At 41.1% G+C, this 24,758-nt stretch overlaps 1 protein-coding gene across 1 annotated transcript; it reads right to left on the reverse strand.

Moving 5' to 3' along the window:
• Positions 1-14,663: 14,663 nt before the first annotated feature.
• Positions 14,664-24,436, reverse strand: LOC311148953 (vitellogenin-like). The gene is made up of 34 exons (XM_084186002.1): positions 24,349-24,436; positions 24,140-24,160; positions 23,849-24,000; positions 23,506-23,757; positions 23,257-23,418; positions 23,018-23,166; positions 22,776-22,926; positions 22,511-22,668; positions 22,267-22,432; positions 21,225-21,350; positions 20,701-20,919; positions 20,389-20,606; positions 20,197-20,294; positions 19,965-20,089; positions 19,769-19,870; positions 19,537-19,656; positions 19,254-19,440; positions 19,064-19,157; positions 18,794-18,979; positions 18,513-18,672; positions 18,186-18,399; positions 17,718-18,079; positions 17,541-17,579; positions 17,355-17,432; positions 17,039-17,245; positions 16,749-16,900; positions 16,503-16,650; positions 16,268-16,394; positions 15,972-16,155; positions 15,781-15,875; positions 15,555-15,649; positions 15,252-15,417; positions 15,000-15,161; positions 14,664-14,898 (listed from the first exon to the last, which is right to left on the reverse strand). The coding sequence occupies exons 1-34, from the start codon at positions 24,386-24,388 to the stop codon at positions 14,786-14,788; spliced, it is 5,028 nt and encodes a 1,675-aa protein (XP_084042128.1). The 5' UTR covers positions 24,389-24,436; the 3' UTR covers positions 14,664-14,785.
• Positions 24,437-24,758: the final 322 nt, after the last annotated feature.

The following is a 24,758-nucleotide window of genomic DNA, read 5'->3' on the forward strand; positions in this document are numbered from 1 at the left end:
TGGTTGACCAAAGATATATATAATGGCGGTGCCCACAAACTACCCATCGTCTGATTACTTTCATTTTCTAGAAAGTGTTTTACTCAGTTATTTATATCAATGGTGAGCTCACCCGTGATTGCTATTAGCTAATTCATATTGTGGTTTCTGTCAGCCGAGAGTTCTCTTAATATGACCGATTGTGTTACATCAATCTTTCCTCAGTTAGCGCTAGAACAAATGTAGCCTACATTTTCCGGTTTGGAAGAGAATTGTGTTGTGCTGTCGCTTCTTCTGTGAATGTCTGAAAATTGCATCCAAAAATAAACGGGTCACATTCAGGACATAACTTTGTGAGGACTGTGTTTGTGCAAAATGTTTCTGTGAAAAAACAGTGTGGCCAGCTCAAATGCTGACTGTTGCGTCAATCGAAACTGGACGTTCTAAATAAGCGTTCTAACCACACCGGTTTGAGCATATTGCTGCAGTGACCACAGTAGAATGATCACACCCGTTTGTTGGTACGTGTGAAAAGGTTAAACAAAAGATTAGAGGGTATGACATCTTCGTCTACTTCTCTGCTATTCAAATCTGTTTTGTGAAACAAAAATATATTAAACGGATCTAACGATACAGCTGTTTTAGTAACTGCGTTTCCAAACAACTGTCGTTTTATCCAATCCACCAACAAGTCAGACAAAAACTTAGAGCCTATGAAATCTTCCTCTACTTCGCTGTTTCTCAAATAAAAGATCATACCAGAAATATCTTCTACCAATAGAAAGTTACAGCTGTTTGTCGGTGACAAAAAGTAGCTAGATATTGTCAGCTAACAGCTTTCTCATGGTTCATCATTGAGCAGCGAAACTGAGCTGTTGCTATGGATACTCACAGACTTAGAGGAGCACATGTGGCAGGGTAGGCAAACATTATGACGAGGGTGAAGAGGGTGAGGCACTCAAAGCAACTACTGACCACAACTACTAAACCACAACTACTGATCACAATAACAAAACTACTGACCACAACTAACCCCAACTACTGACCACAACCACACAACTACTGACCACAACTACCGACCACTACTGACCAGAACTACTGACCACAGCTACTGACCACAACCATACAACTATTGACCACAACTACTAAACCAAAACTACTGACCCCAACCACAAAATTACTGACCACAACTGTTGACCATTACTGACCACAACTACTGATCACAACTATGAAACATAAACCAACAGAGGCCTCTACTGTTTTTTTTTTTTAGGAAAAGCTGTTTATTTCTTTCTACATTTCTCATTCATTTTTTAAATCCATTAGTTAAGCCTATTATTTATGACCTTAATCATAAACAATAAACCATCTCAGAATCAATCGTAATGTTGTGACATGGTTGCTAACGTCCTTGGTGGGAGAAAGAGCCAACATGGACGTCATCCCCATGGAGGCCCATGAAGAGGAGATGGACATGCTGAAACTGGAGATCCAGCAGTGCAAAGACTTCATCCACATGCAGCAGCAGCGCCTGCAGTTATACACCTAATTGTATTCTCTGTGAGGCTGCTTGAGCGGTGCAAATACTTGTTTTTATATTCATCTGGCTACTAACACAACTACAGTGTCTTATTTACATATTTCTATCTATTGCCTCTATAGATCAGTCAGTGAAGACATTGAAGTAAATGGAAAATACTTATTAAAGTCCTACAACAGTCTCCTTTTCAGCTCATTTATCACCTGATTTACTGAACAAAAGGCACATCTCAATAGGTGGTCCAGGTGTCTTCTGACATGGCACAAGTGGGAGGGTGGGCCTCTCCTCTTTTGTTTTCTATTGCTCCTCAATTGTTCCTCAAGCATTGCGGGAGGCCAACGACATCAGGGGGCACTATCAGACCAACTACTTGAATGGCCTACTCCATGGCCTACTCTATTTGAATGGCCTACTCTATTTTGCTCAAAATATATATTTTTGACCCTCGTGTGTGTACATTACTGTATTTATATGTGGGATATTGTTTTTCAAGAGGAAAAGTTTTAAAATAGCTGGAGTGTGTCTTTAACAACTGCTGAATCACTTTTAGCACTTGATACCTCAGTTGTCAGTAACAATTAGTTGTCAGTAATTCTACCCTCATAATCCTCAGTTTCTTCTGCTCTGTGTTCTGTTCTCACAGCAGCAGCTTAGCTCCCTGTGTGACGAGGAGACAGCCTCTCTGCCTAACAACTGCTACATGCTGGAGGAGAAGGAGCGCCTCAAGGAGGAGTGGAAGTCCTTCGAGGAGCAAAATCAGAACATTGAGAAGGAGAGGAGGAACTTCACATAGGCAGCCATAAGACTGAGCCATGAGGTGTGATGTTTTTGACTACAATTTCATGAGTGAATTAATGTTTTTATTCCAGAGTGAATTATTCAGACTAATAGTTGATCCTTTGTCCTGCAGAGAAAAGCATTTGAGGAGGACCACGCCACATGGCTCAAACATCAGTTTTTAAACTTGACTACATTTAGAGACCAAACAAAACCACAGATGTCAAAGTCTCAAAGTGCCTTATCAGTATCTTAGTAATGAGCTCCTCCTGAATACCATCAGCACTAAGTCAGAGGACATGGCTCTTCCTTCATATCAGTTAAATAGAATATAAAGCATTTTGTCTCTGAACACTTCATAAAGCAACGCACACCTACTGTACACTACCTAAATCTGGGGGTATTGGTCAAAACTGTGTTTTGTATGGTTGTTAACACACCGTGACTCATTTAATATCTTTTGAAAGGTGCTGAGCCAGAGGTTAGGCCTGTGTCGACTCCAGCAAAGTTAAATACATCACTTTCTCACACAGCTTTTTCCACACCCAGAGCTGCCCCAGTGAAGATGCCATTTACGGCAGACCTGTATCTTATCCCAGAAAAAAGGTACCCTACACATCATATAGGTATAGATATAGATAGATATTAATTACAGGTACACATTACAGTGCAGCACTCAACACAATTGTACAAAACATTACAAAAGATGGGAAAAGAAAACTAACAAAGCAGAGCTTAAATCAATTTAGGAACTGTGTAGATGGTTTGGAGAAACTGCAAGTTAAATAACTAGAACGAAGGATTCAAAGATAGACTTTGCTCTCGATGGGGATATGAATGTAATGCTGTCTAAAATGTTCCTTCCAGCCCAAGCACAATACAACCAAACCAAGACTCCAGCATCTTTCGTAATGGTGACGTTGCAGAGCATACACATTCACGGGCGATAAAGACGTCTCCATTTAAACACAGGGATAAACACCTTGATCTCTTTTCATGACAATCCATGTTCTTGATCCATTAAATATCATGTGTTATGTGTATGCTCTGCAATGTTACCATTACGAAAGATGCTGGAGTCTTGTATTATGTTAAAGTCAGATATACTTGATTAGAAACGAGTAAGTAAGTTAGCTACAGTATATACAAGGTCAGTTCCAGGGTCAGTGCCAATACCATATTTACAATGTGCAGGGATACTGGAGTGGTAGAGGTAGATACTGTATGTATAGGGGTAAGGTGACTAGGCATCAAGACATATGATAAACAGAGTAGCAGCAGCTTAAACGATGACTGTATGTGAGTGTTTGTGCGTGTGTGTAGAGTCAGTATGAATGCATGTGTGTGTAATGTGTGCGTTGGAGTGTCAGTGTGAGTGTGTGTGAGTGAATGTGTAGAGCACAGGAGGTTGGTTAAGACCTCTCCTTGTTCTCATTGCGCTCGGGGGCTGAGTGTGGCTGTCCGTGTCTGAGTGAGAAATACACAGAGATCTAACCAGTGAAAGCACAGCCCACTTGATTATTGACACATTGTGCCAACAACATCAAAGAGCCATTCCAGACTGAGGTCAGGAGGACTTCGTGAGTTAGGTGTTTGCCAGACAGTGGAGGCTGCTGAGGGGAGGACGGGCTCAAATTAATGGCTGGAACTGAATAAATAGAAAGGTATCGAACTCAAACACATGGTTTCCATGTGCATACCATTCTATTCATTTCATTCCAGCCATTATTATGAGCATTCCTCCCCTCAACAGCCTCTTGTGGTGTAAAGTGTTCATAGAGTGTGTGTGTGATATAAATAGATATTCAATACAGGTACACATTAAAGTGCATCACTCAACACAATTGCACAAAACAATACAAAAGATGGGAAAAGACAACTAACAATGCAGATCTCAAATCAATTTAGGAACCGTGTAGATGGATGTGTCCTTACTCCTTAGTATCAGTGAGTCAGTGCAAAAATACAAATAAAATAGAAGGGTCAATGCAGATAATCTGTGTAGCCATTTTGTTAGCTATTTAGTCCTATGGCTTGGAGAAAGAAGCCTGTTAGTGTCAGACTTGTTGCTATGGTACCGCTTTCCGTGTGGAACAGTCTATGGCTTGGGTGGCTGGAGTCTTTAATAATTTTCTGGGCCTTCCTTTCACACCGCCTGATATAGAGGTCCTGGATGGCAGGCAGCTCGGCCCCAGTAATGCACTGGGCTGTCCGCACCACCCTCTGTAGCGCCATACGATCGAGGGCAGTGCAGTTGCCGTACCAAGTAGTGATGCAGCCAATCACGATGCTCTTAATGGTGCAGCTGTATAACTTTTTGAGGATTTGAGGGCCCATGACAAATGTTTTCAACCTTCTGAGGGGAAAGAGGTGCTGTCGCGTCTTTTTCATGACTGTTTTTGTGTGTGTGGACCTTTTTAAGTCCTTAGTGATTTGGACACCGAGAAACACTGCAATCACATCGATGTGGATGGAGGCGTGCTCGCCCCCCCCATTTCCTGTATTCCACGATCAGCTCCTTGGTCTTATTGATGTTGAGGGAGAGGTTGTTGTCCTGACAGCATGTAGGCTGTCTCATCGTTGCCAGTGTTCAGACCTACCATCGTCACGTCGTCAGCAAACTTGATGTTGGTGTTGGAGTTGTGCATGGCCATGCAGTTGTGGATGAACAGGGAGTACAGAAAGGGACTAAGCACACCCCCCTATGGGGCCCCAGTGTTGATGGTCAGCAAGATCCTCAGGCGTAGCTTCGGTGTTGGCTGTGATAGCCCTGTTTACAGTAGCCATGTCCTTTAGCTTAGTGCCAACCTCTGTGTTGAATTATTTGTAACCTTTTTTTGAACAGGGAAGACATATTGAGATCTAGGTCTCTTTTACAAATGTGCCCTGTATATACAACATAAATATACACATTACACCCAAACTATGTATATATATATATATATATATATATACAGTACCAGCAAAAAGTTTGGACACACCTACTCATTCAAGGGTTTTTCTTTATTTTTAAAATGTTCTACGTGGTAAAATAATAACATATATGGAATGATGTAGTAACCAAAAAAGTGTTAAACAAATCAAAATGTATTTTAGATTTTAGATTCTTCACAGTAGCCAACCTTGATGACAGCTTTGCACACTCTTGGCATCCTCTCAACCAGCTTCATGAGGAATGCTTTTCCAACAGGAGTTCCCACATACAGCATAGGTGAGCCACTCCTTTGTTGCCTTGGCCGTGTGTTTTGGGTCATTGTCATGCTGGAATACCCATCCACGACCCATTTTCAATGCCCTGGCTGAGGGAAGGAGGTTTTCACCCAAGATTTGACGGTACATGGCCCCGTCCATCGTCCTTTTGATGCGGTGAAGTTGTCCTGTCCCCTTAGCAGAAAAACACCCCCAAAGCATAATGTTTTCACCTCCATGTTTGACGGTGGGGATGGTGTTCTTGGGGTCACAGGCAGCATTCCTCCTCCTCCAAACACGGCAAGTTGAGTTGATGCCAAAGAGCTCGATTTTGGTCTCATCTGACCACAACACTTTCACCCAGTTCTCCTCTGAATCATTCAGATGTTCATTGGCAAACTTCAGACGGGCCTGTCTATGTGCTTTCTTGAGCAGAGGGACCTTGCGGGCGCTGCAGGATTTCAGTCCTTCACGGCGTAGTGTGTTACCAATTGTTTTCTTGGTGACTATGGTCCCAGCTGCCTTGAGATCATTGACAAGATCCTCCCGTGTAGTTCTGGGCTAATTCCTCACCGTTCTCATGATCATTGCAACTCCACAAGGTGAGATCTTGCATGGAGCCCCAGGCCGAGGGAGATTGACAGTTATTTTGTGTTTCTTCCATTTGCGCATAATCGCACCAACTGTTGTCCCCTTCTCACCAAGCTGCTTGGCGATGGTCTTGTAGCCCATTCTAGCCGTGTGTAGGTCTACAATCTTGTCCCTGACATCCTTGGAGAGCTCTTTGGTCTTGGCCATGGTGGAGAGTTTGGAATCGGATTGATTGATTGCTTCTGTGGACAGGTGTCTTTTATACAGGTAACAAACTGAGATTAGGAGCACTCCCTTTAAGAGTGTGCTCCTAATCTCAACTCGTTACCTGTATAAAAGACATCTGGGAGCCAGAAATCTTTCTGATTGAGAGGGGGTCAAATACTTATTTCCCTCACTAAAATGCAAATCAATTTATAACATTTTTGACATGCATGTTTTTGGATCTTTTTGTTGTTATTCTGTCTCTCACTGTTCAAATAAACCTACCATTAAAATTATAGACTGATATATTCTTTGTCAGTGGGCAAACATACAAAATCCGCAGGGGATGAAATATTATTTTCCCTCACTGTATATTCAGTGGGGAGAACAAGTATTTGATACACTGCCGATATTGCAGGTTTTCCTACTTACAAAGCATGTAGAGGTCTGTAATTTTTATCATAGGTACACTTCAACTGTGAGAGACGGAATCTAAAACAAAAATCCAGAAAATCAAATTGTATGATTTTTAAGTAATTAATTTGCTTTTTATTGCATGACATAAGTATTTGATCACCTACCAACCAGTTAGAATTCCGGCTCTCACGGATCTGTTAGTTTTTCTTTAAGAAGCCCTCCTGTTCTCCACTTTTTACCTGTATTAACTGCACTTGTTTGACCTCGTTACCTGTATAAAAGACACCTGTCCACACATTCAATCAAACAGACTCCAACCTCTCCACCATGGCCGAGACCAGAGAGCTGTGTAAGGACATCAGGGATAAAATTGTAGACCTGCACAAGGCAGGGATGGGCTACAGGACAATAGGCAAGCAGCTTGGTGAGAAGGCAACAACTGTTGGCGCAATTATTAGAAAATGGAAGAAGTTCAAGATGACGGTCAATCACCCTCGGTCTGGGGCTCCATGTAAGATCTCACCTCGTGGGGCATCAATGATCATGAGGAAGGTGAGGGATCAGCCCAGAACTACACGGCAGGACCTGGTCAATGACCTGAAGAGAGCTGGGACCACAGTCTCAAAGAAAACCATTAGTAAAACACTACGCCATCATGGATTAAAATCCTGCAGCGCACGCAAGGTCCCCCTGCTCAAGCCAGCGCATGTTCAGGCCCGTCTGAATTTTGCCAATGACCATCTGGATGATCCAGAGGAGGAATGGGAGAAGGTCATGTGGTCTGATGAGACAAAAATAGAGCTTTTTGGTCTAAACTCCATTCGCCGTGTTTGGAGGAAGAAGAAGGATGAGTACAACCCTAAGAACACCATCCCAACCGTGAAGCATGGAGGTTGAAACATCATTCTTTGGGGATGCTTTTCTGCAAAGGGGACAGGACGACTGCACCATATTGAGGGGAGGATGGATGGGGCCATGTATCGCAAGATCTTGGCCAACAACCTCCTTCCCTCAGTAAGAGCATTGAAGATGGGTCGTGGCTGTGTCTTCCAGCATGACAATGACCCGAAACACACAGCCAGGGCAACTAAGGAGTGGCTCCGTAAGAAGCATCTCAAGGTCCTGGAGTGGCCTACCCAGTCTCCAGACCTGAACCCAATAGAAAATCTTAGGAGGGAGCTGAAAGTCCGTATTCCCCAGTGACAGCCCCGAAACCTGAAGGATCTGGAGAAGGTCTGTATGGAGGAATGGGCCAAAATCCCTGCTGCAGTGTGTGCAAACCTGGTCAAGACCTACAGGAAACATATGATCTCTGTAATTGCAAACAAAGGCTTCTGTACCAAATATTAAGTTCTGCTTTTCTGATGTATCAAATACTTGCAATAAAATGCAAATTAATTACTTAAAAATCATACAATGTGATTTTCTGGATTTGTGTTTTTGATTCCGTCTCTCACAGTTGAAGTGTACCTATGATAAAACTGATTACAGACCTCTACATGCTTTGTAAGTAGGAAAACCTGCAAAATCGGCAGTGTATCAAATACTTGTTCTCCCCACTGTATATATATATATATATTATATATTATATATATATATTAAATATTAAGCTGATCTACCCCCTAAAAATATATATATATATATATATATATATATACAGTGGGGGAAAAACGTGTACCTATGATGAGAATTAAAGGCCTCTCTCATCTTTTTAAGTGGGAGAACTTGCACAATTGGTGGCTGACTAAATACTTTTTTTCCCAACTGTATATAATATATATATATATATATATATATATATATATATATATATATATATATAGGATTCCTGCATAGCTATCAAATCTGACTATAGTTTTGACAGTAGCATACATAATAGTATCATCTGCATATAGATGAAGTTTACAATTTTTAACAGATTGACCAATGGTGTTTATATAAATAGTGAAGAGAACAGGTCCCAAAATCAACCTTTATGTACTTCAAGAAATGCATTCTTAACCCCATCAATCATGATGGCCTGAGTTCTGTCTCTAAGATAATCATGAAACCATGAACAGGTGTCAAAGCTCAGGTCTATCTAGGACAACGTATTCAATAAAATAACACAATCAACAGTATCAAAAGCTTTTCACGGGTCCACAAACAAAGCAGCACATTTAATTTTAGTGTCTAAAGCATTGACAAGATCATTAACAACAAAAGTGTTTGCTGTAATAGTGCTATGCCCAAACCCTGATTGGTTTACATTCAAAATACATTTCTCAGAATAAAAAGAGCAAAATTGTACATTTACCAAGGATTCAAGAATCTTAGCTAGACAGGGAAGCCTTGAAATGGGGAGATAATTATTAAGATCACTACTATCCCCACCCCTATGGAGTGGCAGCACAAGAGCTGATTTCCATACTTTTGGAATACTGTATTTCCTGATAATAATGTTTTAAAAAATGTTGGTTATTGAGCCAACAATGATGGGCGCTGCACACTTAAGCATCCCGGGATCCAATTGGTTGGCCCCTGTGGATTTTTTATTTATTGTTGTCTATTGCTAGCAAAGCATCCAGGACTTATTTTTCTGTAAATAGCTGTCATGTGAATTTCTATCTCTAATTCGACCTAAGCTTGAATCATTACCAGAGGTTGTAAGGCTCTGGTTTTAATCATCAATGATTCAAGGTCCATAACCACGGAGAAGGATTTTTTGTATGTTTATTCATGGAGAGAGCTCTGGCCCTAAAAACACATACATACTGTTTTTATACTTCTTGACAAACAAAGGCACTATGCTCCTCCCACCTTTAGGTGGCTTTCTTAAACAGTTCCCGCCTCCTCCTTTACCCTTGAATGTTTAGTACCCCCTCTGTTAGTGTGTTGACACTACATGATAATTCGAATATCGTATACACATTTCTACTGTATTTGGGGTGAAATCCTTTAGTCATTATTTTTAATACACAAATTAATCTAAGAATAGCCTAAAAGAAAAGCTTTCACTATAATTTCTCTGATCATTCAGAAAGTTTCCCCTATCAGCATTCAGCCCAATATCATTGTGAATAGGCTTAGAAGTTCTATCAAACAGATAGCCTGTTGAAATAAAATGGTAATTAAATGCATCAATTATGAAAAAAATGTCTGTAATGAGGCCAGTGTCTGGATGAATTTGTTGTGGCAGAGAGGAGGAAGTAGAACTCTTCAGAGATTTGACAGTTTTCCCAAATTTTGCCGGGTTTCCATTACAATCCGAAAGAGCGGTTAAATATTAATCAGATTCAGCCTTTCTGATTTGTCTTACACAATGATTCCTCAGTTGCTTAAAAGCCTGCCAGTCCGGGCCTAAGCCTCTGTTCCTGGCCTTGACCCAAGCATCATCTCTTTTATGAATAACTTCTGATATTCTGGAATATACCAGGCATTCAATCTACCTTTAACCTTATTTATTTTGAAGGGAGCATGATTATCCACAATATTATTGAAGACATCTGCAAAAGGAATCAAGCTAACTCAGGTTCAGGGATAGCTGAAATACAATCAAGGTCACTCAAATAAAGATCATGTAAAAAAGCCTGTTTTTTAAGTTCCTCTTTGTGATGACCCATGGCTTAGAGTTTTATATTCTCACGTCTCTCACATAAACAACTGGGCAATAGTCACTAATGTTTTGGGCGAAGACACCAGTAGAAACATATTTCTCTGGTATGTTCATTAAAATAAGATCAATCAGAGTTGACTTTGAAGGATATTTAGGTTTGGGCCATGTAGGCTTAGTCACCAGCTGAGTAAGGATTAGATCATTACACATGTATTTCAGATTGTCTGAAGCCTGCATTTCCCAATCATAATTTAGGTCACCCAGGATAGTAACTTCTGATTTAATAAAAGAAGACAACAAACTACGTAACTCCTCGAGAGCACATAAGTTATCAGAGGGAGGATGGTAGACCCCTATAACAGTTCTGGATACATTTTTCACCAGACAAAGGCTTAAAGATAGTAGGTCAAATTTTTGGCCAAGGGAAATAATTTTTTCAGTAAAGAGACAGAATTTGTATTTATTTATAATGGCCACTCCACCACCTCTACCCTGCCTGTCAGCTCTGAACACATTATAACCCTCAATATTTATATCAGAGTCCAGAATGTCCACAGAGATACAAGTTTCAGTCAATACCAGCATGTCCATATTCGCCTGCATAGCCCAGATCTTGATGTAATCCAGTTTAGGAAGTAAGCTCCTAATGTTCAGATGCATCAACCCAAGTCCTTTACGATTTTTTAAGTCACATGGAGTCAAACAAGCTACTTTCAATAGGCGGTTGCAGGCCCTGTCTGATGGTTGATATTGATACAGTTGGTATTGCTATAAGATTGCATAGAACTGCACCATTTGGTCCCTATTAGTAATAAAGGAATGATAAATTACTTTTCCAAGGTTAGCACCATAGGACCTGAGGCCGCAGCCAATGTCAATATGAGGAACTCTCAGAGTAACCAATGATGGAATGTTATAATCTGATTTACATGGGATTTGGTTGGTATCGTGCAACAGCCCAAGCCCTCTACGTGATTAGAAAACCAAGGGGGTATTCAAGTTTATGGAATTCACATTTGAACTAAAAGCACTGGGTGAGCAGACCACAGTGGGCTTAGCTTTTGAGCTAACAATAGCAGATCTAAGAGTGGACGGGAGAGGTGACTTTATTAGGGAGAGGTCTCTGCAGGGCAGTCCTGGACAGTCCGTCGAAGAGTGGTGACACGGTGGCAAGGCAGTGGCACGACGACCAGGCTGAGTAGTAAAAAAGGAAAAGGCTTTAGAGTGGGACTTACAGTGCATTGGGAAAGTATTCAGACTCCTTGACTTTTTTCACATTTTATTACGTTACAGCCTTATTCTTCAATTGATTACACTTTTCCCCCTCATCAATGTACCTACAATACCCCATAATGACAAAGCAAAACAGTTTTTTTGAAATTGTAGGAAATGTATTAAAAACAAAAAACTGAAATATCACATTTACAGAAGTATTCAGACCCTTTACTCAGTACTTTGTTGAAGCACCTTTTGCAACAATTACAGCCTTGAGTCTTCTTGGGTATGACGCTACAAGCTTGGTACACCTGTATTTGGAGAGTTTCTCCCATTCTTCTCTGCAGATCCTCTCAAGCTCTGTCAGGTTGGATGGAGAGCGTCGCTGCACAGCTATTTTCAAGTCGCTCCAGAGATGTTCAATCGGGTTAAAGATGGAGTGATGGAGGCCACTGTGTTCTTGGGGAACTTCAATGCTGCAGAAATGTTTCGGTACCCTTTCCCAGATCTGTGCCTCCACACAATCATGTCTCGGAGCTCTACAGACAATTTCTTCAACCTCATGGTTTGTTTTTTGCTCTGACATGCACTGTCAACTGTGGGACCTTATATAGACATGTGCCTTTCCAAATCATGTCCAACCAATTTAATTTACTACAGGTGGACTCCAATCAAGTTGTAGAAACATCTCAAGCATGATCAATGGAAACAGGAAGCACCTGTGCTCAATTTTGAGTATCATAGCAAAGGGTATTAATATTTATGTAAATAAGGTTCTAAAAACATGTTTTTGCTTTGTCATTATGGAGTATTGTGTGTAGATTGATCAGGAAAAAAAAAATATTTAATCAATTTTAGAAAAGCCTATAACGTAACAACATTTTTAAAAAGTCAAGGGGTCTGAATAATTTCAGAATGCATTGTATCCAGGATACGCTGCAAAGTCTCAATTTGCTTACTCTGGATGTCCAGCTCAGACATATATTCCTTAATAAGCTGACAGTTTCCACATTGGAAATTTGGCCGGTCAATATTTTCCCGGAGCTGTGCAAAATAGGTGCATCTCCTACATGGGATGAAACGATCACCGTAGGCTCTGAAGGTGGTAGCCGCCAATCTGGAAAAAGTCATTTAAAATCCACACAAAATAGGTTGAGGAATAAGCTAAAAGTCAATCAATCCGCACAGTGTGATAGTTAGATAGATAGTTAGGTAGACTCACCACAGTTTTAGGCAGCAAGCCAGATCCCAACCACAGACTAGAAACCTGCCTAGGACCCACAATAAAAACAAACAAGGCACAAAACTTGCCAGCATAACAAACGCAACAAGTGAGCGGTGACTTACTCAGTGCGCTTAAATGCCCATCAAAACAGCAACGCAACAGAGACTCTGTTACCAGTATGATAGCCAGGAGAGAAGCACCTTGGAGGGGATGTAGTTTCCAGTACAGGCCGGTGGAAGCCGGGAGGCAGGCAAGCACTACACCGGGCCGCGGGAAAGTCAAAAAGAGTAAATCAAGTAGGCTCAACCAAGTGGAGTTCAAGTTTGTCAGTAGTCCAAAAATATCGTAGGCACAATGTCAAGTCGAAGGATGAAAGCAGCAGTAGGCAGGTGCCTGCTCAGATAATGCCCCAGTGCAGAGTAGGGTGCCCAGGTATATCCAAGTAGGCCTCAAAAGTTTCAGCAGACCTGTTTGTATGTCTCCTTAAAAACTCTGTATGCAATATTGCACTATTGTGTTAATCCAAGGCTTTTGATTGGGGAAGCAGCGAACCTTCACTGTGGGGAAAACGTCGTCGATGCATTTCCTAATGCCAGTGACGGAGGTGGTTATCTCGTCGATGCTATCGGCTTAGTCCCGGAACATATTCTAGTCATCGCTAGCAAAGCTGTCCTGTAGCATAGCCTCCGATTCAGAGGACCATTTCTCAGTGCAGCGCGTCATGGGTACTTCCTGTTTGAGCTTCTGCTTGTAGACAGGATGCAGGAGTATAGAGTCATGATCTGCTTTGCCGAAAAGGTGACGAGGGAAGGCCTTGTATGCTTGCTTGTGGTTAGAGTAACATTGGTCTTTATCACCCCTTGCGGCGAAGGAGATGTGCTGATGGAAGTTGGGCATTACGTGTCTTAATGACGCTGAACTAAAATCACAAGCAACAAGGAAAGCAGCTTGCGGGTGCATGGTTTCCAGCCTGTTTCTCTTGTCCTGAGGTGGAACATACACAGCAATCACGATAACAGCTGAAAACTCTCTCGGGGGGTAGAAAGGTCAGCATTTGTCCATCAAGTATTCCAAGACGGGTGAACAATGGGTAGAGACTTCAACTGCTCTAGAGTCAGCACACCATTTACTGTTGATGAAGAGGCATACCCCTCCCCCTGTCAATTTCCCTGAATCCAATGTCCTGTCCGCTCGGTGAATGGAGAATCCATCGAGTTGGATAGCCATGGGGACAAGTCCAAGTGTTTTTGGGACGGACAAGGCCCCTGACTGTGTTTTGATAGAGACATAATATTTTGACTGCTGAGTGACTCATTATAAATGACAGAGGAACAAATTAGTGTGGTTTTTAAGGTAATGTTTTTGTTCGTAGATGTCATTTGTATAGATTTCATGTCAAATGTATTTTTATTGTATTACCTTTTTGTTAAGGTCATGTAGTTTTATATCTTTGAATTTTTATGCGTAAGCACTCTGTCAGACAGCGTAATGTATTTGTTATCATGGTCAACATAGTTTTTCCCTTAAATATTGGATATCATTTTAGAATGTACTTTTAATTAAATGTTGCTGATACACCAACACTAAATGCAATAAGAGATATAATTCTATATATTGAATAATGAAATTGACAAACTGTCTTTCCCTTCAATTGATTGTGATGATGACAACAAAACAATATTGGTCTAAGCTATTGTATTTGTTGTAGATGCAGTGCAATGGAAATGGTATACTGAACAGTCATAGCAAGTCGGATGCGCTTACAGTATGACTCCTCTGTCACGTTGAAAGTGTTTTTGGCACGGACCTCTTTTTGTATTTTGTATTTTATTTGACAATTCACCATGAAAAGTGATTGCCATTAGATTGCTGTTAATAGAGGGCTATTTTTTTGCAAATGAAAAACATGGAAAATAGTATCAGAGACCATCTTTGAATGCACAGTTGGATTTATTACAATTTGAGTGGTCAAGAATGTTGAAGGTTACATCTCAGTGATGTGAAATTACAGATATTCTGTTATAAAAGTTACAGCATCTGCTCCACCAGAACACTACATGCACTGGTCAGAGCAGCGACAGGCCACATGAGCTTCTGCCTTCTCCCTCAGGTCCACACTCTTCTCATAGATGCTGCTCAGACCTTCAGAGCGGTTCAGGTTGGAATCTGTAATTGGAAAGAAAGTAGGAACTGCAGATCAGTATTTATTGGATACATCAGATACAGTATGGTGTCTTCAGTAAAACAGTTGTCCATTGTAGACTCACCGACGGGCAGGCAGTGGAAACCAATGGTGACGGGAGTGGTCCTCACTGGGAGGCATCCAGGCAGACAGCGCAGCACAGGCTCAACAGAGTAGCATTTGGACTCCTTGGCATCAACAATCACCTGCTTCTCCAGTTTCACAGACTCAAGCTTCATGCGACATTCTGAGATAGAGAGGTACAGTAACAATATGTTAACTAAATGAACTGACATTTGTTAAAGTAATGCTGCATAGGCGGTAGGCTAAGACTTACCAGATGTATCCCGGCAGCTCTCAGAAGGAAGCACCCAGGAATGGGCAAAGCTGACTGGGCTCTTGGTCAGGCGGCCACTGGGTGTACGGTACTCCTGTCTTACTTCCCCATCAGCCTTTCCACAGATTCCACAAGTCTGTCCCTTCATCCAGTCCACAACTTCAACCTGAGTGCCAAAATCATATAACAACTTAGAACGACTCTAGCTTATGTTTTAGTACAGTTTAAACAAGTAATATACTATTTATGAATTGAATGTAAAGATACAGTATTATTGATATTATGAAATAAGATTCCAATCACCTTCCATGAGTTCTTATCAAAGTAGACTTCTTGGAGACCATGGCTTGGGGCATTGAGAGACAAGCCTTCACCCTTCTGTCTGATCTTGATAGAAGCTTTAGGCAAGAAAAGAAACAATGTTGTAGTTTATGGATGAGGCCATTTTCTATTATCTTATCACTGCAGTACATTAGATGATTCTAGTTATTGTGATGTTGATAAATAAGTTTGAAGGAGCATGGGAAACCTGAGGAGTCCTGGTATGGGAGGTTGTTGATGGGAATTTCTTTTCCATTGACCTTCACCATCACATCATTTTCTTTAGGGTACATGTCAATATCACTGGAAGTATCAAAGATAACATTTCATACATTATGTTATTGATGGAACTAAGACATATTTGTGTCAAAAGCAATTGTTTTCTAAAACAATACTCACATGTCAGAAATTTTCACATTGATGTGGTTTTGTTCATGTGCGTGATCCTTCTTCAGCAGAACCATGAATTTGAGCTCTGTGGTGCAATCCTGAGCCAAAACTTGGTAGCAAGAGAGAGGCATCTCGTTCTTGTACCTCCTGTTGTTAAATGTGGTCAATGTGTCTTTGACCATGCTACATTGAACTGAAAAACAATAGTGTTAATTTATACCTTCCTTGCCTTTTTTAACGTTGTAAATTTCCATTTACTGTGGCATTATTTTTTTCTTGTTTTTTTAAAAACTGTTTCTGCTTACCTGCGTTGGCTTCAGCTAACAAGTAGTGGATTTTTTTAACAATGTTGTCATCAAAGGGAGAAAGACCAGTCACAGACCCAATGGGCAGAGGATAGGGGAGGGTCACACCCAGTTTATACAGTGTCATCTGTGATTTAGATACACAAATCCTCATCAGAAACAGTCAACCAAGAAGAGAACTCTGGAGAAGAAAAACTGCAGAAAATGCAATTGTGGGAAAAACAATGTTCCTCACCTTGGGTGCTTTCAGAATGACATCCAGGGTCCTTTCAGATGTTGCAACCACAGTGAATTGAATCTGTTTCTCACTATTTTTGTTTTTTTGGATTGGAACCAATTCAGCCAGGTAAGATGGGATGGACTCAGGGATGTACTCAGACACGCTAGAAGGGAGAAGGTTAAACAAATCAGAAGTTGTTCTTAATTTCTTCTGTAACATCATTCAGCTATCAATAGTAAATTACAAATTGAGTAACCATACATCTTGACATAGCGCCAAACAGCCTTGGGAACCTTGGGGAGTCTGTCCCAAGACAACCTCAGACGAGCTGCAGGGCTTGGACCAACAAGACCAGTCTCAGCAGTGATAAAGCTGTTATATTCCTTGCACTCTGCACCCCAAGCAATCTTGGCCTAATTAGGAGAACAAAAGAAAGTGTAAAAAAAATGTTGTATACAATAGAGATCATTGTTACCCACAGTACAATCTAAATAGTAAGAAACGATCAGAAGGCAATTTTGTAGCACCGTTTACAAGAAATTTGATCTTACAGTGACTTTGTGTTTGCTGAGCAGAACACCATCAGCACACAGTTTCCAGTTGTCACTCTCAGCAAGGGCAGCCAGAATGATCTGCAGTCTGGAAGTATCTTTGTCCAAGTAAGCAGCAACCTGGTATCCCTCCATCTTATGGTCAGCTCTCACTAAACGGAAGAGGATGGTCACCTTAGGGGTGAGAGTTTTGCCAAGGAATTTGGCCTGAGAAGAGAAACACATTTTAAGGTTAATTTATCTCTGCACTCTCTCCCAATGGCACACAATGAAAGAGATGATTCTCTTGACTCAAGTTATGATGGTGACGTGTCACCTGCTTGTAGATGGCATGGAAGCTAGAGGCGCTGCTATTGCTTCTGGAGTCTCTGGCATTGGAGATGGCTTGAGAGACCTGCAAACAAACAGCAAAACAAATCATCAGGGCGTTTATGGAAATACTTCTCTACAAACATTTATTTTTGTAAACCATACCATAGATGAAAAATCCTCAATATTGTACCTTGTGATTCTTCTTGAATTTGCGGTCGTAAACCTCAGCCTATTTGGAAAAAAGAACATTACATTTAATAAATTCTCTTCACAGTTTTACAATCTATGTTTGCAACAAGCGTGTGCCTTGTTTGCCAACTCCATAAATATCTGACTCAAAGAGTATTGAAAGAAACAGTAGCCTCACCCTGGAGAGGTGAGAGCTGGAGGAGCTGGAGTTAGAGGAGCTGGAAGAGCTGGAAGAGCTGGAAGAGCTGGAAGAGCTGGAAGAACTGGAAGAACTGGAAGAGCTGATGCGCCCTGATTTTCTGGATCTAGAGCGGGAACTACTAGAGCGAGAGCTGCTGGAACGAGAGCTGCTGGAACTGGAGGAAGATCTGGTGCTGTTCTTCAGATGAGGTACCAGAATTTTCTTGAGCTTCAACAGTACAGTTTTTCCCTCAGGAGCTTCCTCCTCTTCGTTCATGGTGATGACTTTGATGATCTTTCCTGCAGCCTTGGGTCCAACTTGCACTTCAATCTCCAGTCTCTCGATGGCGGGTCCAGATGCTGCTCAATATGGAAAATAATTATAAATAACTAAAATAATATGCATAAATCAACAAATTATTGCAAGTATATCCTGAATTTAACTTATTACCAAATGAATGCTTACATGGTTTCAAAGCAATAATGACTGAATGATTTCCAATCATGTTGTAGAAAACAGTGTTTCTGATGAAGCTAGCATTCATAGAGGCAACTTCAAAGCATGCCTTGACTCCAAGCCTTTCGGCACAGATTGTCTTCTCAAGCTGGACTGCAATTGCCTTAATGATGGGCTTGAAGTTGGATGGCAAATCAGAATTGATGATCTCGGAAGATCTTGACTGAAATATAAATTCACAAAATGTATCAAATGTCTGCTGTCTGTGGTTAATAGTCTCTGATTGGCAATGCTTGTGTGAATTTAGTTTTTAACAAGTATTTCATACAAACTCACCAAACTTCCAGCAAGAGAGGCAGCAGAGTCTGCAATCATAGATGTGAACTTCTCCCTGGACAGCTGTGCGCTTGTTGCTACTGCTTTGGCAGGAATCATGGGAGTCATTCTCTCGGCTGGGAGATCCTCCACATTTCTTGCTACAGCAAAGGTCTCAATGCTGTTTGAAGGAACATAGATATCAAGAAAACTGTAGTGTGGCAGCCGTGTAAAGAAAATATGAACTTAATGTAAACAGCTATTACATCCTTTTTTCTGATCAAGAAAAAGATTGCCCTTACTGTGCGGCAGCAATATGCTCAGGAGCGGAAACAGGCAAAGCTTCGATCTTGAAGTTGCCATTAGCGATGTCAAGCTTTGCTGCAAATTTTGCAGGGACAATTGTGTGGACCTTAGCTCTTGCCATAAGAGCAGCCTGGATGAATGCAGTGTTCACTCCCATCACAGCAAATGTATGCATGACAATGCTACAGGAAGAGGAGACAGTAATTCAATTCACCAAGATTTGTGGTACTAATGATGTCATCAGAAAATATTGGTCTTATACCTACCTTGGTCTAACTTCGGCGTGTATCTGAATGTCTGTTTTCAACAGCTGGGCAGCATGGAAGGTTTCAGGCAGAGCAGGTGTCAGAGTGGCACGGACTATGAACATAAAGATAAAAGCACATTCATATGGGAGATCAGAGATCTAGGGAAGAACTACGAATTACTAACCAATAACTATTATGATATAGTTACCATCGACGTATGCTTTAGCGACAGCAGCAGTGTAGAAACTGAGCTCCATAGGCACACCAATAGAGGTGGGGAAGATGCGACGCACCTCTGCAGCCAGCAGGGGCTTAGCATACTGGAAAGTAGCTCCAGACAGCAGTGCCTTCAAGGCATTTTTTCCCAAAGCGTGTGCCGAAGGACTGGTGGCAAGCTGTGGGAAATTATTAGGTTTAGCTGTTTTGTCCCTCAACTGTGAATGTTTTATGAATACTTTTGGAGACCTATTAAGTTATGTCATTTGTTGTACCTGAAGTGCCTGATCGATGACGGACTTGTCGATGTTGGCAAAGGCAATTTCCTGTCCAAAGAACTTCACGTACATGGAGGCCAGGGGCTTGCTTGTGGTTAGGGACCTCCAGTCAGACAGCTGTGGATAGATGAGTAAAGCAAACCTGATTGATCAATTTAATTTAAAAAATCTACAGGGATTGAAGCAATTGAAGATAACTGTGTAACATGTACTGATCATTGATACTTACAGCCTTAATGACACGCTTCATCTTGGTGATCCTGTCAACATTTTCAGGAACTGTGGGGATTTTCATAAGAGCCTCCTGGATTCCCTCGGTTCTCACTCCAACCTGAGTGACAGAAATTAAGCTTGGACAGTGAAAAAGTGTTTTAACTGTACTCAATCATTATCATTTCAAGGAACTTTGAAAAAAACGCCTTTACCTCAAGAACATCAGCAGCTGCCCCAGCAAAGTAGGTGCGAGCTTTGGCCACGACGGTTCTGGGCAAAATGGTGGCAGCATCGTTGATGTAGAAAGCACTGGCAGCAGCACCAACCCTCAGGGGACCTTTAAGAGGTGAGAAATGACTGTTAATGATTGACTTTGTTGATATTTAGTGAATGATGCTATAGGTCAGTCATTGCAAGCAAATGAGGATAAGAGGATGCCCTTACTGTAATAGGCATCCATGTGGATGGCTTTACTGAAGCGGTAGCCCAATCTTTCAAATTTGGTGCTGAGCATCTTGACAGCAACATTGCAGGCAGCAGCACTAAAATGAAGGAATACTAGCTATGTCATTAAACCTGATGAAATAGAAATTGAGAGAGATATATTGACATGTAAAGGTGAAAAGGTGCTCTTACACTGGGGCAAAGTCAGGGGCAGTGCTCCTGGTCAGGGACTTCATGTGAGAGTAGGTGAAGCTAGCCACCTGCAGATTTTCCTCTGTCTTCAGAATGTTAGCAAGGGTAGTCACCAGACCCATTGGGGGCTTTGTCTCAAACAGAACAATGCAGGCAACCATGCGGAGCTCTGGGTGGAGAGCCTTGTCCATGAACAACTGCACAGCAAGTTCCTGGATCTAATTCACAACAATAATGCAGAGATTTGAGTGGACTTCACCAATGAGAACGATGATGTTGTCACTTGCTATTTAATGGAGGGACTGTACTCACCATTCTAGGCTCCTTCTTAGCAATGTTCCTTAGGGCCAATACTGCATCAGCCTGGACTCTCAGGGGCAGAGCAGCAGCTGCAGTTCCAAACACGGGCAGGAGCTTTGTGATTGGTTTAATGCTAGCAGGATGGCCAGCATTACCCAGAACTTTAAGAACCACGTCGAGTTCCTCAAAGTTGCCCTTTGCAACAGCCTCAACAGCAAGGTCGTGTATGGGCTGCAGGAAGACATGTGGAGTAGATATGTTTGAATAACCTCAATCAGTAGATCATCTTATATATGAGATGACATCTTTCGAAAATGTCTGAAACCCTACTTCTTTGAAGAGTATTCCACTAGCACTGACTTTTCTGATAAATACTTTTTTGAGGGAAAATGTATTTGATACGATTGTGTTATGTTGTTGTTTCACCTAGCTATCGCAAGATGAATGCACTAAGTGTAAGTCACTCTGGATAAGAGCATCTGCTAAATGACTAAAATGTAACTGTAAATGATTGTAGGAAAATACATCCAGTTTACCTTCACAAGTTCAGCGTGGCAGTTGGGATTTTCAACACAATATTTGGAAACCATGGTACCATAACCAAGCATGGCGATCTCACGCAGAACTGGGTGTGTCTGAATCTTGTGGTTGAAAGCCAGGCTCTGGTGGCGAAAAAATGATTATTTTGAGTCTTCTTTATATAATTTCTTACAAAATATTGAAGAGCTAGGACAGTGTAGAAGGAGTAAAGTGGGTCCAGGATTCGCAACCACACGGCAACGAGCACATATGTGTCCCGTGTAGTTCAGTTGGTAGTGCATGGTGTTTGCAACGCCAGGGTTGTGGGTTCGATTCCCATGGGGGGCCAGTATGATTTTTTTTTTAAATGTGTGCACTCACTAACTGTAAGTCGCTCTGGATAAGAGAGTCTGCTTAAATGACTAAAATAGCATTTATTTCACATGACCCATCAATTTAGAAAAGTGTCAGGGTAAGCATAGTCTATAATTATAAAATATTTGTATCTGGACACTTTCAGAGTCAGATTAGGATATAGGCCAAGGACTAGATAAAGTGTATTTTTACCTGGAGTTTTTCCTTATTTTAGGCTACTACTTTCATCACTTTTAGTCTTGAAATCTTTGGTTATTTACTACACTACCTTACTCACTCTGTTTATCACATGGGCTCACATGTGAATCCTTAAAGATATGGGTGGGGCAAAGGCTTAAGAGGGTGTGAATGATGCTGAATAGGTGTAAACAAAGAAGAGCTCTCCAGTAGGTGTACCAAAACATTCAAGGAACATTTTCTAAAAAGCAGAATTACTTTTCCATTGTTCCTCAACTGCAGCATATGATATACAATTTTTTAGCTCTTAGTCTCTACTTTTATCCAATGTAAAAAACACAATTTCAAATGTTGCTACATAAGACCGAATCAAGGTGGTGGGTCACATATGTGTTGAAGGTAGTGGTGTTAACCACTAGACCACCTCATGCGACAATTTTGAGTCATCTTAATGAGGAAATCTATGAGACAGCTTAAACATCATTTAAATGTTAAAGGTTTACTTACTTCAACAAGCTTGACAGTGTCCAGATCAGCAGTCACCATATGCACAGCGGCAACCAGAGCCTGAGCAGCCTCAACAATAGTGATGTCACCAGCCAAAAACTTATCCTTGATGAATCTCACAGCAACTGGACTTCCGATGGAGGGGACAGCATCCAGGATCCAGTGTCTGAAAAATAACGTTTTTCTGTCACTGTGTCTTTGTTTGAGAAATTGTCACAGAATAAAATTATTTAAAAAATATTACCTGTAAGCTGGTTTGGCCTTGAACTCAGCCCAGATGGCCTCAATACTCTCAGAGCTTGCCATGCGCAGGAGCTGAATAAACTGCACAAACTTAAGAGGAGCATCTTCATGGACCTGTGCCATGTTGTACGTGACCAGATGATTCAGGATCTCCACAGCCTAAAAAAGTATAATGAGCTCTTTGTATTAAACATTTGTCATCTTTGTCTTTACATATTATCAGGCTTATGTATCAAGTAATAGATAGAGTAAATGAGTCACTGTACCTGAGTGTGTGCGTTGTTGATCTTAAGGAGCTGAATGGGTGTCTGGAGAATCTCAGTGGCAAACTCATACTGAATGGATCCACGGTGAACATATTTGGCATCGAAGAGCATAATTGGAGTCTTCTTGATCTCAACGAAGGTCAACATTTGTCTGTGAAAGGTAGTTCATGGGAAACTTTTAAACCTGTAAGCTTAATAAAATGAAAATGTTTTCCTTTTGAATCACAAATCAGCCAACATACTTTGCTTCCATTTGGGCAGCTCCTGTCATCTCATTGAATGGTGTGAACTGATGGAGCTCAGTAACAGTTGCCTCCATGATCAGAGCACCAGTGGCAGTGGGCTTCATGATGTAGCTGTAAGCGGCAGCTCCCCTCAGGGCCTTCCCTCTCTGTGTAGACAAAACACAGAATTGTACTGTCATGTGAAGTGTTTCTGGTAATGTCTTTCCAACCCCAAAAATAGATACTTATGCTCATACCTGCTGGCACTCTACACACTTCTCTGTGTAAGCCAGACCAAAGTCTTTCATGATTCTCTCCTGACAGTTATTGAGATCCTTGGTCTTGGTCAAATGGATGCGCTCTGCCTTGGCATCTTCACTGATCACATAGTGGGTCTTGCACACTCCCTGAGCTCCAGCCTAACACAAAAGAGCATGAGTGAGGAACTCAAACATTGCTCACTGAAACATGTATTGCATCTACATATGAACATATACAAGTCTTACCTCCTGCAACTCATAGACGTTCTGTGTCTTCTTGATGTTGAGCTGAAGAATGTTCAGGATACCTCTGTGGACATTCAGCACCGTTTCAGAGACAGCAGTGGGGGCAAATACCTTACCCACAACACCATTGGCATACTCAAACTTGATGGGAGTGGAGAGCTGAGCAGCCAGGGCTGAAGTGAGCTTTGCAGCTGGGACGAAATTATCTTTGGGCCACACACCACTGTACTCAAAGATCTCAGGGTCCACAAGCTACAAGGAGATATCAATATATGTATTAGTCAATGTAATGGACATCACATTAAGATATTGTCTGTGTGTGAACTTCATGTGTAACAAATACCTTCAGCAAGTAGGTATTCTCTGCAACTGCACTGATAAGAACTTTGCTGATTACTTTTACTCCAGCTCTAGCCAGACCCTCCTCAGGCAGACCGCCCAGGAGCAGTGCCTCATACTTGTACTCATAGGTCTTACTGGCAGCAAATTCAGGGGCTGTAATAACAATCAAAACATATTTTATGATCTAGTGATCTGATAACTGTTTTACTTAATTTATTAAACTAGAAAGAAATGCAGAAGATAAACTACCTAATTAACATAAGTTAAAAGCCATGAAAATAAATGTACTTACCAAAGTTAACATGTTGACTCGCTACAAGATAAAACAAAAATAATTGTCACAATATATTACTGAATGTTTTTCAAAAACATAGATCAGATTTCCAAAAATTGTCGTAGATACACAACTGTACATTTCAATATTTACATAACTTAGTTATATTTACATGAAGTTAGTTATAATATCTGCATTAGAATAAGATTTTTAAAAACTGTACTTACCCACAAGGGCTAGAGTCAGTGCAAGTACTACCGCTCTCATGGTCAGTGTGATGTGAGGAACAACAGTCCCAGACTGCCTTTTAAAGCAATTTTCTGTCGACAAAACCCTCAAAACAAAATATATAATTAACCAATGTTACATAAGTCGAGATCAGTATGTGCTCATAATGAAGCCTGTTGAGTGGGTTATCACTAGTTCTGAGGTGGCCACATACACCCATAGGTTAGGTTAACCTGCCCCACTGTCATTTAGCCCTTCACAGATCAATGTCCATCTAAGTCAGTTCTTTAATGAAAATTGTCTGGAGAATCACGTGTTGTTTTATCCAACAAGTTATGTATACTACGACCTTCATTGTTCTTTAAATATTACATTTGTTATTTTTCTCTATTTATCTAACCACTAAATG

Source organism: Coregonus lavaretus (assembly GCF_964263955.1).
Source record: "Coregonus lavaretus genome assembly, chromosome: 21".
NCBI lineage: Eukaryota > Metazoa > Chordata > Actinopteri > Salmoniformes > Salmonidae > Coregonus > Coregonus lavaretus.

Bases quoted from the DNA above. Each gene is read 5' to 3' on its own strand.
- LOC311148953 (XM_084186002.1), bottom strand. From the start codon at position 24,388: ATGAGAGCGGTAGTACTTGCACTGACTCTAGCCCTTGTGG. The intron at 19,657-19,768 runs GTAAGTATCAAT...ATCTATCCACAG, and splicing joins TGAAGCGTGTCATTAAGGCT to CTGTCTGACTGGAGGTCCCT. The intron at 15,162-15,251 runs GTAAGTCTTAGC...TCTCTATCTCAG, and splicing joins GAGCTGCCGGGATACATCTG to AATGTCGCATGAAGCTTGAG.